The sequence below is a fragment of the Euprymna scolopes genome, chromosome 32 (assembly GCF_053919585.1).
Source record: "Euprymna scolopes isolate OS-2025 chromosome 32, ASM5391958v1, whole genome shotgun sequence".
Lineage (NCBI taxonomy): Eukaryota > Metazoa > Mollusca > Cephalopoda > Sepiida > Sepiolidae > Euprymna > Euprymna scolopes.
The window spans coordinates 17,677,501-17,695,089 of NC_136513.1; the positions used below are offsets into that span (position 1 = coordinate 17,677,501).

The following is a 17,589-nucleotide window of genomic DNA, read 5'->3' on the forward strand; positions in this document are numbered from 1 at the left end:
CCCCCCTCTCCCTCCCCATCCCTCCCCCTCTCTCTGTCTCTCAGTATATTTTGCCGCCATCTTAACACTTTCCATAATTCTTGTCTGCATTTTATGCTTTAAATTATTTTTATCTCTAAAAAAGTTTCCGAAAGAATTCTGACACTTTCGTGTTTGGCGTGGGAATTGCGGTAAGACGCCATGGCGAAGAACAACCCACAAAAAAGTAGAACAAAACCCCGGCAAATAATAATAATTATAATAATAATAATAATAATAATAATAATAATAATAATAATAATAATAATAATAATAATAAAAAGAAGATGAAGAAGAAGAAGAAGAAAAAAAGGAGAAGAAGAAAAAAAACGAAAGGAAAAAGAAGAGGAGGAAAAGAAACAAGAAGAGGAGGAAAAGAAACAAGAAGAGGATAAGGCAAAAAGAAGAAAAAAAAAGAAGTAGAAAACAAGCATAAAAAGAAAAAAAGGCAAAGAAGAAATAGATAACGGAAAGAAAATAGAAGAAAAGAAAGAGAAACATGAAGAGGAACAGGAAGAGGAAAAGGGAGTAAAAGAAGAAAAGAAGGATAAAAAGGAACAGAAAAGAAAAAAAGAAAAAGAATACAAAAGGGAAAAGAAGAAGAGGAAAGGAAACAAAAAGAGGAAGAGGAAGGGGAAAAAGTAGAAAAAGAAGGATAAAAAGAACAGAAAGAAAGAAAGAAAAAGAAAAAGAAAAAGAAAAAAGAAGACCGCTCTAGAAACATCCCAGTCATGACGCAATTCTCTCCCCGTACAAGTGTTAAATACGTCATAAGATGGGGTGAAATTGCAGCCTCTGAAGAGTAGCAACTAAGATTACCATTTCCTGCTTTTTCAAGGCATAAAGCCGCCTTCGAAATCCAGTGGACGAGGACTTTTTCGCCTCCTTACTTCCTCTGTCCCACGGAAGAAACGTTCCAAGTCTATCTCTGCTTTATTGTCAGCTTTATGGTAGGCGCTTGACTGAGATTCAATCTATGGGCCATTCTGTGAAACTTTCAGGACAAATGCTCGTCTTACTACAACAATTGTCAGCAATTTCACTCCCTATTTATGCCTAAAACAAAACGAAACTTGCACAAACAGAGATCCTTTCCTAGAACTGCCGTCTGTTGATCAAATTGTGCGGGACTGTATTACAGCTAACTATCACATGATTGTTTTCAAGTTTAATGTAAATAAGTTCTTATTGAATTGTCCTCTTATATAATTAAACCCTATCCAAGTTCCACCAACACTGATCATCACGGCGTTGTCTCATTTTCTACCTAACATTCATTAATCCTTATCCTAGAGTAGCTTCCGGGATTTCATAACGGCGAACCGCTAGTAAAGAGAGGAAGGCATGTTTATATTGTGCTTAATGCCGTACAAACCTAGATATCAATAAAGTAATTCTCAGTCGATGCCCGTTTGTTTATTCAATCACGAATAAAACCAGATAGTTTCATGATTCGGAACAATCGATTAACAAGGACAAGTTTCCGAAACCATCGTAGAATTGCGAAAGTTATAGTCGAATCAATTCTATCATCAATCCTTATTCTATTCCTTCCGTTGCAATGGAAGTCAAATAAATCTAATACCGGTTAGAGCTTGAAGGAGACAGTGGAGCTGACCGGTCGTAATGACTCAAAGCACTCAGCTGAGCGAGTTGTTCAACGCCTATCAAATATAAGGAATGTAGAACAAGCGCACAGCTTTCTAATGGGGAAACATCCGTAATAAAATTGCTGAAAAGACAACACGAAATTTGTTGATACATTGGGAAAACTATTATCCGTTCCTTCTTGTTGTAAATGTTGTATGTCCGTTGAACTGTATCTCTGAATATATCGACACGCACAAACACGAGAACACTAAACGATCATAGATAAAATCATTAATATATATACGTTTATATATATACAAGTAGACTGTTATACACACCCGCTTATAAATACAACCCCAGCATACAACATTATCTATCTATCTATCTATCTATCTATCTATCTATTTAATCTAATCTATGAGGAACATTTCAAAAATAATACCTCCTATATTTATTCCGGTCAAATGGATTAGAGGGGACTATAAATTCCATTATTATGCTAATTAAACTCATGAACTCATGATTTGAAAGTTTCATTTCTCTGTTGCAGATATTGACGGTGTGAGACCCTAAGAAAGCAGCCGCTATCATGAATGTGGTCATTAGCAGAGATGCGTTATTGAATTCCTCTGTGCAGAATAAACTGAACCGATCAACATTCACCGGTGCCTGTTGAACATTTACTGAGCCGATACAGTTTATGTCATCAGAGTTAGGAGATGGATCCATCGATTTCAGGGTGGCGACAAAAATATGAGTGACAAGGCGTGCTCTAGAATTTTACGAGCGAGGCATCAAAAGAGGCTGTGGAAAGTGAGTTGAGAATGGTGGTGACTATGTTGAAAACTCAATTCTGGAGTACAAACGGTTGCTCGTTTTCATGGTACTACTTCCGTCATCTTAACTCTTCAACATTTTAATTTTTGAGTTGAAAATAGGAACTTTTACTTTTGGAATACCCCCGAATCTATTAGATCGGACAAAAGTTTTTACCAATCTGTACAAGGGTTTGTTTTAAACCATTGTAAGTTATGTTATGCGTATTTTTTGTACAAGTGAGTCATCGTTTATCGAGTCTCGAAGCAAATCGAGGATAAGGGTTGATGACTGTTAGTTGGCCATTGAGACAACATCGTGGGTATTTATACTGATTGAAATTGGGTCGAATTTTATTATTAAAGAGGATGGCAAAAAAAACTTGCTTACATTAGACTTGAAAAAGGGCCATGTAGTCAGCTGAAAAGCAGCCTAACGGTATCGAGTTCCAAAGGTAGACAGTTATAGTGTTTAAACTTTGTTCATGGAATTTTCGGTTAGTTTTAAGCACCGATAGAAAGTATGGGAAATTGTTGACCGTGGTGGTATCTAGATGAATATTTGTTGTGAATGTTTTGTAGGTTACGGATTAAAGCTCAGTCGAGAACTTGCCATGAAAATAATGATAGAGACGCGATAGACCCCTAACATTTCTTTTGTGAGGAAAAGAAAACGATGTAGCCTACTAGATTTCGAAGCCGATTTTTAATCCTCGTCACAAGAGAAAAAATGCCCTGACCAGCTCCTGCCCAAATGTCGTCACAGAAGTCCATCGCCGGACAAATTTTTAATTTTTTTTTAAATTAGAAAATTCATAGAGATAGGAATAAGCTATAGTTAAATAAAAATGAACATCATTTTAAAAAAATAAATGCGGGCCTGAAATTTTTTCCTCAGACAGACACAACATGGCTGACGAGAGCCTAACATCATTTACGTTTTACCATTAACTGGCCCCCTTTATGTTGGGCTTGAAACCGACGGTACCAATGTTTTTCTGAACTTCTGTACTATTAAATATATATAGAGAGAGAAAGAGAGAGAGAAAGAGAGAGAGAGAAAGAGAGAGACACACAGACAGACAGACAGAAAGACAGACAGACAAACAGACAGAGACAGAGACAGAGACAGACAGAGAGATTGATATATAATTTTCATTTCAGAGGATCTCTGCTCTAGGACCCCATAACCAGAAATCGTTTTGTAATATTCATAATTCCAAACTTATTTTACGAACATATTTAACTAATATTCGATAATCTATTATAAGATTATCTACTAAAGCTGATTTAATACAGTTCATCCCGACTTTTTACCTATATATTTTACTCGGACAATATGCACATTTATTCCTTAATTTTTGGAGTGAGCTATGTTTGAAATGAATACATTTAATTGTTTTAATTAAGGCGTAATTTGCAATTATATCACAAGGTAAATTATTTCTTTCTAGGTGTCTGTTTATCACTCTTTGCGTCTCACATTGTATCCTGTTGAAGCACACCTCTCTTTTATTTTACACATTGTCTTTCAATTAGTCTCCGTCTCACTATCTGTCTACCTGTCTGTTTATTAACAGTTATACCTCATTATAAACAAGGAATCCTTCGACAAGCAGTAATTATCACTTCCTGCACCGATGATTGCTAAAGCATGAAACACTAGTGTCTGTAGGAACAAAATTATTAAGAATATATATATATATATATTATTACTTCATTTAGTCACATAAATTAATATACGAAGATATATGCGTGAATTTTTCGGTATTTACTTCGACAGTGCTCAATACATAGGTAGAGCTAGGTAGTACGTTATGAAAATATATATCCCAATTAAGATACACAGAATATTTCGCGTTTCATTCTCGTGAAACTGACGAATTCTCACGAGAATGAAACGTGGAATTTTCTGTATAGCTTTATTGCCATATATATATTTTCATAACTTACTATATAGATATATTTATTACTATAGAGCCAATTCTCTATTCATTATTATCCAATATATAGTAATCATTTCAAACGTTAAGAAATATTTGTTGATTATCATCTGCTAGAATTTAAACCAAAAACTTTAGCGCTCCAATCTTTATCGTTACCATCTGAGCTACTGACAGTTATATACGGACAGTTAAAAATCAAGCGACTTTGAGCTATGATTGTTTAATTTTGCGCATGCGCAAAAGTAACAGCAAGATTAATGTTTTATTCGACTTACCCTGCTAAGATCAACTGTTTTGTTTTCAATTTTGCCCCACCCATGTGCAGCAATTTTGGCCGACTATAACCCGAATCGAAAGTTTGCTACAGGTTCAAATACTCTGCATATACCAAATTTCAAGTCTGTAGACCAAACAATCAGAGAGGAGTTTGGTAGAGACTTTTTACGCATATCGACCAGGTCACTTATTTATTTATTTATTTATTTACCGTCGGTTTTAAGCCTAACAGAAGGGGACCAGTTAATGCTAAATAATGTTAGTCTCTTGTCAGCTATATTGTTTTCCGTTTATCTTTCTGAGGAAAAACTAGGACCGCACACATTATCTCTAACAATGTTCATTTTTATTTAATTATAGCGTGTCTGTCCCTATTTTTATATATTTTATTTTAAGATTAATTGTTCAATTATTTATTTAATATATTTTAGTAAATATATGTTTAAATTATTTATTTTGTCCTATTTTGTTCTTAATTGACATGGCTTCCGGTCTTGATCGGTTATTTCTAGCAGGTCAAAGGGAAGTAATTAATTCATCTTTTTAATTCTTTAAATTCTTTAAACTTTTGATCCCCCCTTTTAAAAAATATTTTTATCAAAGGAGAGAGGAAACTCATGACTCCTTGTTTTTTTATTATATATTTTATTAGGTTTTTTATATTTTTTATACGCCATATTGTTAAGCCCTTATATTTAATTTTTTTCTTTGTAATCGTGCACTTTGATGTAATTCTTTCCCCAAAACAATGAACACACACACACACACACAAACACACACACACACAAACACATACACACACATGCTAGAAGGATTTCATTTTAAGTTCTACACAATTATGCAGAATGTAGACACTATGCATAAATAGAATTCAGCATAATAGTTAAATGAAACCAATAATCTCATAAGAAATCATATAAAATAAATAAGTAATTAATTAACGCTCGTTTTTTAAGGTATATGTAAATTAGTATACCTTTATTTAGTCGCTAGCATATCCATGATTAAGCATATTAAGAAGTACGTTTTGATAATTTTTAAACAGCAAACAGTGAGATTTTAATATCAATGTCAGAGCGAGAAAAAATTTAACGTTGTAGATATATAGATAAGGTGATCGCTAACCGAATCATCATTTTCTTGATGGAATAATAACATGAAATGAATTGGTATTTTATTTTGACGTTTTGGAAAATAAGATCTTAAACAAGATAAGTTAGGATTAGGCATCAAATGCGATCAATCCGCTGTTGGATTATATTGGAATTTATAAATAATTTCATATACTATACGGAATTTGAAGACTAAAGGATAATAAAATAGCGCAAGTGAGAGTTACGAATCTTCCCAGATTCCGCATTAAGTAACCCCGTAAAGGTCATTATACTACAAAAGTCAATTATATCTTACTTGTTTACGAATGAATAAAAATGCATTCCGCTGGATTTAATTTCGTAATTTAATTACTTTTAAGAATAGAATTTCTAAAATTTCAATTTATTCTACTCCATTGATTTCAATTAATATTCGATTAATAGTGATTAGAAATTAAAGTTCAAAGTGTAAATCTCAATGTTACGTTTGCACGAGAAATACACAGATATCATTTTTGTTTGATAATTTTATTACTATAGCGATATACCATCCATATGTTTTGTGCTGCAGTTCGACGTTGGTTTCTTTTTCGCTTCTTTTTTTTACTAGGGGCTCATTGCTTATGAAGGCCCAAGAGCCACTCGAGGATAATGATTAATGAGTATCTGCTAGACTGAAAAACAACACAGTGATGATTGGTAATGGTGGAACTTTGGTAGGGTTTGATTACGAGGACAGCTCAACAAGAACTTGTTTACATTAGATTTGAAAACAGCGTGTTAATGTTGCACAGACGGACAGTTCTAGAGGAAATAAACTTTGCTCATGGGATTTTCGTTTAGTTCTAGGCACTAATAGAAAGTGTTGACATTTGTTGTAGCTGGGCAAGTATTTGTTGCGAATATTTTGTAGGGGGGGCATAGACTGAAGCTCAGTGGAGCACCTGCCATTAAACAATCGATAGAGCAGAGATAGACTCGCAAGGTCTCTTCTGTGAGAAAAAGGGAAAGTAAAAAGGCGAAAAGTCCTTTGCCTACTAAATTTCGAAGGTTTTGTACACTGTCAAGGCTGGTAACGGTGCTCTGAGCAGATGTGGCAACTGTGTTCTATATTAGAACGGATTCGGCTCTTGCAAAGATAAAGAATTTCATCGGAAGTAAGATACTTATGGAATGATAGAATGATCTATTTTTTTTGCAGCAGCTTTGGCAATGGATCTGGTGTAAATCTTCCGTTCCGGGTCAGGAGTAAAATCAGTTTCAGAAGTTTTGTCAAAGCAGGGCGCTTCCTCAAGACGAGAACAGTGTATTGCAACAAACGACACAAAGATCAGATCGCAAGTGGTGAAAAGATAGAAGTTTCGTTTTGAAAGCATTAAACGTAACTAGCCATTTTTTTTACCCTATTGTAGTAAACGTTCGAGGTCATAATAGATTTTGCTTTTAGGAGAGAGAGTCTCATGTATCCATGACTTCGGCTGAGATGCTTCAGTGATAAACGCGGCGCGATGTGGATCTCCGCGAACAGATGCGTTAAAAATTAACCGGAATTCCTTGAGATTAACTCGTAAAGAATGCGGCATCGATTTGCTAAATGCAGAAATGATAATCGTAAAAGAACCCAAGACAACATTCTCGCAAATTCGTCTTTCACATCGTCTGAACGTGTTATTCTACTAAAATGTCAGGATCATGGCTTTCAATAAGTTTTCAGTTAACTTGACTCCGAATTTAGACGGTTTGCCATTATATATATATATATATATATATATATATATATATATATATATATATATATATATATATATATATATATATATATTCTGTCCGGTTTATAATTGGGTATTCCAATACATAGAAAGAGAGAGAAAGAGAGAGCGAGAGAGAGAGAGAGAGAGAGAGAGAGAGAGATCACGGATCGATCACATTAAATGCTCAAATTCCAACTTATATATATATATATATATATATATATATATATATATATATATATATATAACTATTTCATTTACTCACATAAAATAAATATACGAAAGTATAAATTTATGCGTAAACTTTAAGTATTTACTTCAAAAGTGCTCAATACGTAGGTAGAGCTAGTTAGTAATTTATAAAATATATATGGCGATTAAGCTACTCTGAATATTCCGCGTTTCATCCACTCTATGACTCCTCAGGCTTATGCGCATAAGCCTGAGGAGTCCTAGAGTGGATGAAACGCGGAATATTCAGAGTAGCTTAATCGCCATATATATTTTATGACTTACTATATACACACACACACACACACACACGCACACACACACGCACACACACACACACACGCACACACACACACACACATATATATATTATATAAAAAGAAATCTGTGTGTCTGTATATATATGTGCCTTTATATCTGTGTCCGTTTATCTGTATGTCTGTTTAACTGTGTCTGTGTGTCTGTGAGTTTGTCCTCTGTGAATTCGAAAACGGCTGGGCCGATTTTTATGAAATTTCATACGAAGGTACTTTATGTACCTGGCAGTGTTCTTAGCTGTCGGAATGTCTTTGATAAATATTGATAATCGATAATCGCAATAATCCGACGAAAGAAGGAACATAGGATTTTGACTAAAGTTAACATCTTACACAACCTAACATCACAACTGCGTTTGAGAATTTTTATTAACACACAAGCCGAAACGCCCAACATATAAAATTGACAATAGGTTCTTTGAGCGTGTTCGAAATGAATGTTTCTGTTTAAAGCACAATTTCACAATGATGCTTGACTTTTTCATTTTAAATATAACTGCAAGTCATTATCACCGCACAACCAGTAATACCAAGCATATAAAATCTACAATAGTTTCTTTGATATGACAAGGGCGCGTTTGAAATGAATATTTCTGTTTAGAGCACAATTGAAGCATTATACTTGGCTTTTGCATTTTAAACTTTAATGCAAGCCATTATATATACAAATATATACATGTGCAAAAGCGACACTAACATGGCGATGTTTCGATCGGTAGCTATTAAAACTATGATCTCCGTAGGTAAAGAAAGTTGCGTTTATTTTAAGTTGTTCATATTGAGGAAAACCATATATATATATATATATATATATATATATATATATATAGAGAGAGAGAGAGAGAGAGGGAGAGAGAGAGAGAGAGAGTTGGGTAACCACTGGTGTTTTTCTCTGTCCAGAGGTTTTAAAGACATCATAGGCAAAGAATCTTTCTACTCACCCATGTCTGTGTCTCTTCGTCAACCACGTACCACACATGATGCGCATAGAGGCACAATAGCAGACAGATGCTGAGGAAACAAATGCCAACGCCCAACAATGCTTTGCCAGTCGCGTAGAGACCCCTACAAAAACAAGCAATGAAACCATAACATAATAAACAAATAGACGACAGCAACGCGGCTTGTTACGTTTTGAAGATCAAATGCACAATGGCACCTGTGTAATCCGGTTTATCTTATATGCATATTAAAAGAATATCCGTCCCAGGGCGGATAAAAAAGAATTCCCCAAACAGAAAAGTTTTATGCATTAATTTCTTTTTTTTTTAGTCGGACTGTTATCCTCATCCCCATAGTTGTTGTTTTACTTCGTTTCGGCCAACTCATCCTCTGGTCTTCATCGGGTATTTAACCGCAACGGAATAGAAATACTGAACCTTGTAAATGTGTTAGTAATTACTGACTTATATAGTTCGCAGTGGATAGAGGCGTTGAGTTTACGGTTCCGGGTGAGCATTGTCTGTCTGCAGATAACGGTTTCAATCCTACCCAGAGCAGGCCAAAGGATTAGTTGGCCAAAATGTGGTGAACAACAACCATGAAAGGCAGTAATTATTCGCGATATAGTTACATGATTCAGCATTCATATCCCGTCGCGGTTAATCACCTGAAAAGGTTAGAGCATTAGTTGGCCGAAACGTGATGAAACAACACAACTATGGAGAGGATAAAAGCCCGCTAAAGAATTAATACACAAATTATGAAGCCTAAAGGATAAAAAAAAACACAATAAAAAATAAAAACAGATTTATATAAATTTTATGCCATTTTAAGAATACTGATAATTAAAAAAATTTTTTTTATTACATTTTCACCCCGAACAAGGCACATTGCCACTTTGGTGTAGGGAGCTACTATGAGGGGCAGGAACTACTGCGGCACTATGTTGGGATTTGAGAAGCAAGATGTCGGTTCACGTTGCACTTGAATTTCTGCATGTCAGTACAGTTGGGGAAGCCGAGACCTGCAATAGAATTCCAGAGTCTAGCGGTTCTGGGGAAGAAACTACTGGAGTAGAAAGATCTTTTACATCTAGGGATCTCTACTGTGTGGGGTGGGATTTAGCTGCCTGTCGGGTTTGTCGAGGGTGTCTAATAAGGGTCATGTGTAGATAGAGCGACATAGGAAGAAAATGATCGCTGAGTTCAAGTTTTATGTAAAAACTGAGACTGAAAGCAATCTTTATTCTACATAATAAATTATCAAGATAATTGTTCGCACAAAAAGTTTGCTTTGCTAAAAAGATTTTTTTTTTGTATTGAACGACGAAATCTTTGAAATATTTCCATCTCATTCTCAATCATCAACTGACTGAAAAAATTACTTACACCATAAATAATGTTTGTGCAAAATTGCCCCCAAAATCCAAGTTGTCATTGAGAAAAGTGCGAACAAATGAACGGATGAACGAGTTGAGGGTAATTTTACCCCTATAATGCCCCTGGTGGGTGGTGGCAATCAGACTTACCCCGGAAAATTCGCTCAAAATTTCCAAAAAATTTAAAGAGTGCTTATTGAGAAAAGTGCGGACAAACAAACGAACGAACGATTTTTTTTGAGGGGGGGGGGAATTTTACCTCCATAATAGTTTCTAAGGGGCAACTATATTTTCCAAAAAATTCAAGGAGTGGTTATTGAGAAAAGTACGAATAAACGAACGGAACGGACGAACGATTTGGGGACAATTTTACTCCTATAATAGCTTATGGGGGGAGGGGAGCAACCAGAGTTATCCCGGAAAATCAGTTTTGACAAAAATTTACTTACAATAAGACTAATGTTTGTGCAATTTTTCTTTTTAATTCAAGGCGTGGTTATTGAGAAAAGTGCGAACAAGGGAGCAGACTAACGGGAATGAATTCATAGTGTAATCCATTTTGTCGGAGGATCAACATTGTATTGAATCATTTCGAAATTGACAGTCCACTTCATGAGAAGTCAAAATATTGTCCGTGAATTGAGCGGTGTTTACACATTACAAACATCGAGATACAATGCAATTAAACCCTACGTCTAGAATACTTATTCAAATTTTTATCAAAAGCAATTACATGATTTTAATTATATATATAAAAAAAAAAATGCTTAAAACTTAAGGCCAAACAGACAATCGATTCATCCATTTCGCCTTGTAGCATATCCAAGTTTGTGTTTCCCCTTTCATTAAGACAAAGAGACCACCGGCAAGGAGAAGTTCGTGCGCCACTGGGGATGGAGTTATGCAGATGACCGGTCAATTAAGTACGACGTATGTGAGTGCCGTAACATTTGAGTACCTCAATTACCGCCCAAATGACCAGAGTACATAGATTTTGAACAGAGAAATAGGGTGCCTTGAGAGAAAATTTTGAAGTGAAGTGTTTTTTTTTTTTTTAATAAAAAAAAAATGTACTTTTGCAAAAAAGTTTTAATAAAATTAGATATTTTTGATGTTTGTATATTTTTGAGATGAGGATTGATAATATGTTTTTGTATTATTTGTATTATTTGGATTATTGTTCTCATCTTAGTTGTTTTTTTTCCACAACGTTTCGGCCGATGTAAACTCCGGTCGTTTTCAGATGCATTCAAACTAGATGTTATTGGTGAATGGTTAAAAATGTTTTTTCTTTTTTTTTTTTTTTTTTGCTTTCTCAGCGAATATAGCCGTAAGATATTTAAAACGCAAATAGCGCTAAGTTTATTTATTTATTTTTAAAACATTGTGGAAAAATTACCAAGATAAGAACAATAGTTCAAACAGTCCCCCCTTCCCCCCCAAAAAATATTTTATCAACCCCCATCTATAAAATATACAAACATCATATCAAAAAACGGAATGGACCAGGATTCATTAAAAGAAAAAAAAAAAAAAACTTGTCGCTACTTGCTTTTTTGAATTTCTAACGGTTAAAGCAAAAAAAAAAAAAAAAATAACAAAACATTTTTCACCATTTACCAATAACACCAAGTGTGAATCCACCTGAAAACTGTCGGAGGTTAGTCCAAATAAAAACAAATAATCTTTTTTTCATCGTAATAACTATGATCCAAAAAATTTTTTCGGCTATTTCCGGCAGTTTACCGTAAACTGGCGGAAGATACCGGCGCCACCTTGAACCAGGTTCTGGATGAGCAGCAAACAAATGAGATATCACGTTATTATGTGGTATTTACTTTTCCACACTGCAGCAAAAGATGGCAAAAGGCCGGAAAGTGTCGAAATCAGCTACCTCGAGAATAACATACTTGTCGAGTACAAAAATAACAAGAAATCGACCCGAGTAGAAGCGTGCTAGACAAATAGATATAAAACCCCTTACAAAAGAGAAAGTAATGCCTGGGAGGTTACACCTTCTAAGACAGAACTGAGTCATACTTCATTCCAATAAAGAAGCTTCTGCTGTTTAAAATAACCATAGGTTATCGGAATGACAGGCAAGACGGATCTCGACTGGGATGACAAATTGCGAACGTTATCAGTCAATGTTTTATGGAAGTCGCTATAAGCATGAAGCCGCTTGATCTAACGGGCTAAGAAAATACTATTTTTAAGTACCCCCCTCCCCCCCAAAAAAAAAAACAAACAAAAAACAAAACAAAAAAACAAAAAACAAAAACAAACAAAGCAAAAACAGAAAAATAAAGCACAAAACAAAAAACAAACAAACAAATAAACAAAACAAAAACAAACAAACAAACAAAGTAAAAACAAACAAACAAAAAACAAAACAAAAAACAAAAACAAAACAAAAAACAAAAACAAAACAAAACAAAAACAACAAAAAACGCCCAAAACAAAAACAAACAAAACAAAAAAAAAACAAAACAAAAAACAAAACAAAAATAACAAAAAAAGCCCCAAACAAAAAACAAACAAACAAATAAACAAAACAAAAAACAAACAAACAAAACAAATAGCCAACGACAAGTGTTAGATGGATAGATTTTGACCAAGAAAACAGGTTTCCCACTTCAGGAGGAACATTCCTCATGGGCTAAAGGTCAAAATAAGGAAAGCGAAAGCTACGAGACTGGCGAAAGGTTCACTGTCTACTTACGAGAGAAAAATATGGAAGGGATAAAAAATTAGTAATAATATAATTCAAAGAAAGAAACATTCTATTCATATAAAAACAAACCAATATTAATTTTGTAGCATGATTATTCTCATTAGATATCTCGTACATTTCTCGAGTTAAATCATGGATCTGATAATATTTGCTATAGTATTCGCTCTGAACGGACATCGGGTTTCTACCGGAAGAAGTTTCTAGTTAATATCAAATTCACAAGCCGACCCCCAGCAGCATGTATCACCCGATCATGAGAGATGACATGCAGCGCTTACTATTCCAAAATGGTTACTCATCTTACACTAGCTGAGCTCAATGTCGCTTAAGGTAGGCGATCTAACGAGAACACATGTGCCAAGTGAAACAAATACATCGAGGACTTTGCAGCAGCTGCAAAAAAAGTGGGTTCTCTCTATCAAGCTAAAAGCTACTCACACCTGAGAGTATCGTGTACCTTAACAAAATCACCTTTCCTTCATGCAAAAAGTACTGTTGCTACATCTGGGCTAGTGCATCTGCCACTGGCCTCTGCCTTTTGGATTAGGTCAAACTTTGTCAACTAAGCTCCAACATCTGTCACATCACCGCAATGGTGCATCTCTGTGTCGTCTTTCAGAAATATTTTAATGGAATGTGCTCTGATGAACCTGTTGCCCTTGTGACCCCTCGATGTGTATATTCCAGAAAAACCCGCTTAGCAACAAAATCTCACCCCTTCACTGTTGAGGTCCCTTAAATGCCAGAAAGTTTTCTACTCTGATAGTTTCTTCCTTCGAACAGCTAGACTTTGGAATTCCCTTCCTGCTACCTGCTTCCCTGACTGTACTGATATGCAGAAGTTTAAATGCAACATAAATCGACATCTTTCGTGATCTTTCCTATGCATGGTCCCAAACAGTAGCCCCTTACGTCAAAGATGCGATATGCCTTATTTAGGGTGAACCTAAGTAAAAAAACAAGCACCCCACTCCCACAAAAAACGGGATTAAGTTGTATATGGGTAATATTTGAATTATTCGTATTATTACTCTCAGTCTGGTTGTTCTTTTCACAGCGTTTCTACCGATGCATCTTCAATCTTCTCGGCCCTGTCGGTGGGGCATTAGAATACGCTGACTGCCCCCCCCCCTGCAGAGGGTAAAAGCCCCTCAATGGGGGTCCTGGATATGACCTTAAACTATATCCAGTGGTGAGGCCCCAGCTTGTGGGCTTTGGGGAGTGTTGAGCCACCCTTTAATTACCATTGCTCCCAGGTCCACTCTGACCCGGAGTGGTAGTACCTGTTAGGGTCCCAACTATGGGTCAAATAGAAACCGACGTGAAAACAACAAATATATTCTATTAAAAAAAATTCTTCAAAATCTTTGGATTCGGCATTAAATAACCCGAAAAGGGTTGATATGCCGTAAAACAAAACCAACCAACTAACCAAATCAATCTTCTCGTTGAGCCGCACTCTTAAATAATCAAATCTCTGCTCAACATCATCTTCAGTCGCCGTGTGTTTCACCGCCCATCTTACAAACTAATAAACTTTTATGTTAGAGTGTCCTTTGGACTTTGATAAGCGGCGATCCCAATAGAAAAAAAAAATAGATGCTAATAGATTTTTATTACCGCGCTAGATTTTAAAGAGTATTTTCAAAAAAAATTCAATTATTAAGATGTTTTTGTTTATTAAATTGCTAGGTGAAAGTACAGAATAGTTACAAAACACTCCCCCCTTCCCATATTAAAAAAAAAACCTTCATAGCGTTATTATTTCAGCGCGGTAACATAGATGCACGAGTGCTAAAAATTAACATAATTAATTTTACCGGGTCATGAGCTGACGAAACAGTTCATTTTACCTTGTGAACGTTAGACTGAGGAGTTTACATACAAAGTTCATTATACAAGACAACACAGTTAAAATGACGAACGAAGACAAAATGCTTACATGACAAATAGAAGACGCTTATTCATCCAGCTGACGATAGGAATCCAATGCCTAGCAAAATTGTTACATATTGTCGTCTTCCTCCCCTTTGCTTCATAAGGAGCTTCGACTAACTCTGTCAGTCTGCCGGACTAACTGGACTGCTCTCAGACTCGCACTGACTTATACTCTCTAACTGAACTGATCTCAAGTGTATATATTAATATATGTGACGTCAACATACAGCCCAAACATGTGCATCCCATGTACATTCTTTCAACACACATCCTGGCAACACAAGGACATTCCTTAATTTCATTGTTCCATTATTCTTGCTTCGACCCAAAATTAACCAACCAAACTTTCTGTTTACCGCATTTTTTTTTATTTCATAAGTTATTCTAAGTTTGTGTTCCATACTACAATGGATAATTCCACTGCATTCCTGGAATCGTATCTCTAACTAACAATGTGTACTCATTTTAACTTTTAATAACTGTGTTCGATTCCGGCATTCTCCTTCAATAATGATTATATTCGATCCTAATTACTTCGTTTCTAACTAAAAACCAGGAACTGCCCCTTCAATATGCAACAATAACACAAAGAACTGCTAGAAATGAATCATACACCATCCACTATAACTACACAGTTCCTATAGTTACGTACTTTAAAAGATGGACCTATTAAACTTGACATAGTGATATGGGACAATAAGGAGAAAGAAGCAACCCTCATAAGAGTTAGTGATGAGAGTGGAAAGATAACAACATATCAAGATATTATGTACGACACGAAAAGAAACTTGAATCTTAGGAAGATCCCTATCATTCCAGTAATTATAGGGGCAACCGGACTCAAGAAAAAAGTTCAAAAACTCCTCTGCGAATACCCGATGAACCAAGTGCAAGTGATATAAAAATGCATTTAAAGGGACGCTTAGAAGTTAAAAAAGATCTCTCGTTTGGAATGCCTGAGATACCAGGTAAATGGATGCCTCATATCCAGTAAACAAAAATAATAAAAACATTAAAAATGTTGCTGTTTTGTAAAACTAAGAAAGCCTTTTTTTATCTCTCAGCCTCCAACTCCATTTCATAATTACTAAATAACAGAACAAAGAAAAAAAGTCTAGACGGGAAACGATCTCGCACATAAAGAATTAAGATAAGAAAAAAGAAACAGGTGCGATTAATTATTATATTCCTGGTTGCAAGATGTTTGATGTTGGGTGATGATTTATTTGACAGCAACACACCATCTCTTCCGCTTACCGTTCATTGGTTGTCATCATCGGTTGTTAACGCTGCTTAAAAAGCAAATGAAATTCATGCTTTGTTTTCTAATTAACTGCTTGCTTGCATTTCATTTCTCACATTGGAAATTACTTTTCCCTAGAAGTAAACCCTGACCAAATATTCAAAATCACATAGTATTCGCTGCCGAAATATAATATCCTCTCTATGGCTGCCCCACATTAGTTTTTCGAGGAATGGTGCACCTTCTCCAAGTGATGTTACCTCAAGTAATAACACGAAGCTAGATACTCCACTAGACTAGATAAATTCTTGTCCTAGAATCAAGTAGGACCAAGAGACCAAAACGGAAGACATACTACAATATGAAAATGGTTAATTGGAGAGAGGGAAATTATGTTCTTTATTTCTTTACTCAGCGTTTGTAGAGATAAAGAAATTTAACGGAACATTCAAATATCTATGTATCTCATATAGAGTTCAAATATTAGCCTCAGGTAGTGGGCCCCTTGATTTCTGAGAACTTCGACTGAAAGGAGCAACCGGGCTAATGAAAAGAATTTCAAAATCTATCTTGCGAATATATCCGGTTAATCAAGTGCAAACGAAATAAAAACAATAGCACTTAAAAGGATGGTTAGAATCTTTAAAAGATCTATCGGTTGGAGTAACTAAACTAATGAGAGAATATTTTGCATTCGGTAGAATGCCCCATCTCCAGCAAAAACAAAGTGAAAAGAAAATTAAAACAAGGGAGAACGTTTTTTTTATGAATAAAAATGACTGACCCTTAGGAAGAGTTCCATCATTCCAATAATTATAGGAGAAACCGGACTCATAAAAAAGAATTTCAAAAACTACCTGGCAAATATACTTCGTGGACGGAGAATGTTTTTGTGGGCATGACCTTATATGCACAGAAATATATTTTGCAGAATAATCTTGAGAAAAAAAAACAAAAAAACAAAACAAAACAAAAACAGCAACAACAAACAAAAAGATAGACAGGCACTACAAGGATATATTGGGTTTATGTATTTGTTGGGGTGGCACACACAGCTTCTGGCGATGGACTGTTCCTGATGTCACTTCCGGAAACCAGTTTCTGCTATCTGGCAGTCTGGATCTAAGATAGAGAGGAAGTGGGTCGTGACCTTACTTTGTCCTTCCAATTCAGCGCATTTTTGTATTTTCTGTTAATATATATTTCATTTCACTGTTTTCAAGCCTTCAGTATTTTTAACAATTAAACCACAATAGTATTTTAACGGTTTTATTATATAATCTGGTTTAAAATTATCGAGAATTTAAGTAAGTTGA

The 17,589-nt window shown here is 35.2% G+C and overlaps 1 protein-coding gene across 1 annotated transcript in view; it reads right to left on the reverse strand.

Moving 5' to 3' along the window:
- The window catches only part of LOC145256228 (uncharacterized), a 162,412-nt gene that overhangs the window by 18,414 nt on the left and 126,409 nt on the right, over nt 1-17,589 (reverse strand). Inside the window, exon 2 of the mRNA XM_080114853.1 lies at nt 8,980-9,103. Within this exon, the coding sequence (XP_079970979.1) occupies nt 8,980-9,103 (124 nt within the window). The remainder of the gene's footprint in view (nt 1-8,979; nt 9,104-17,589) is intronic.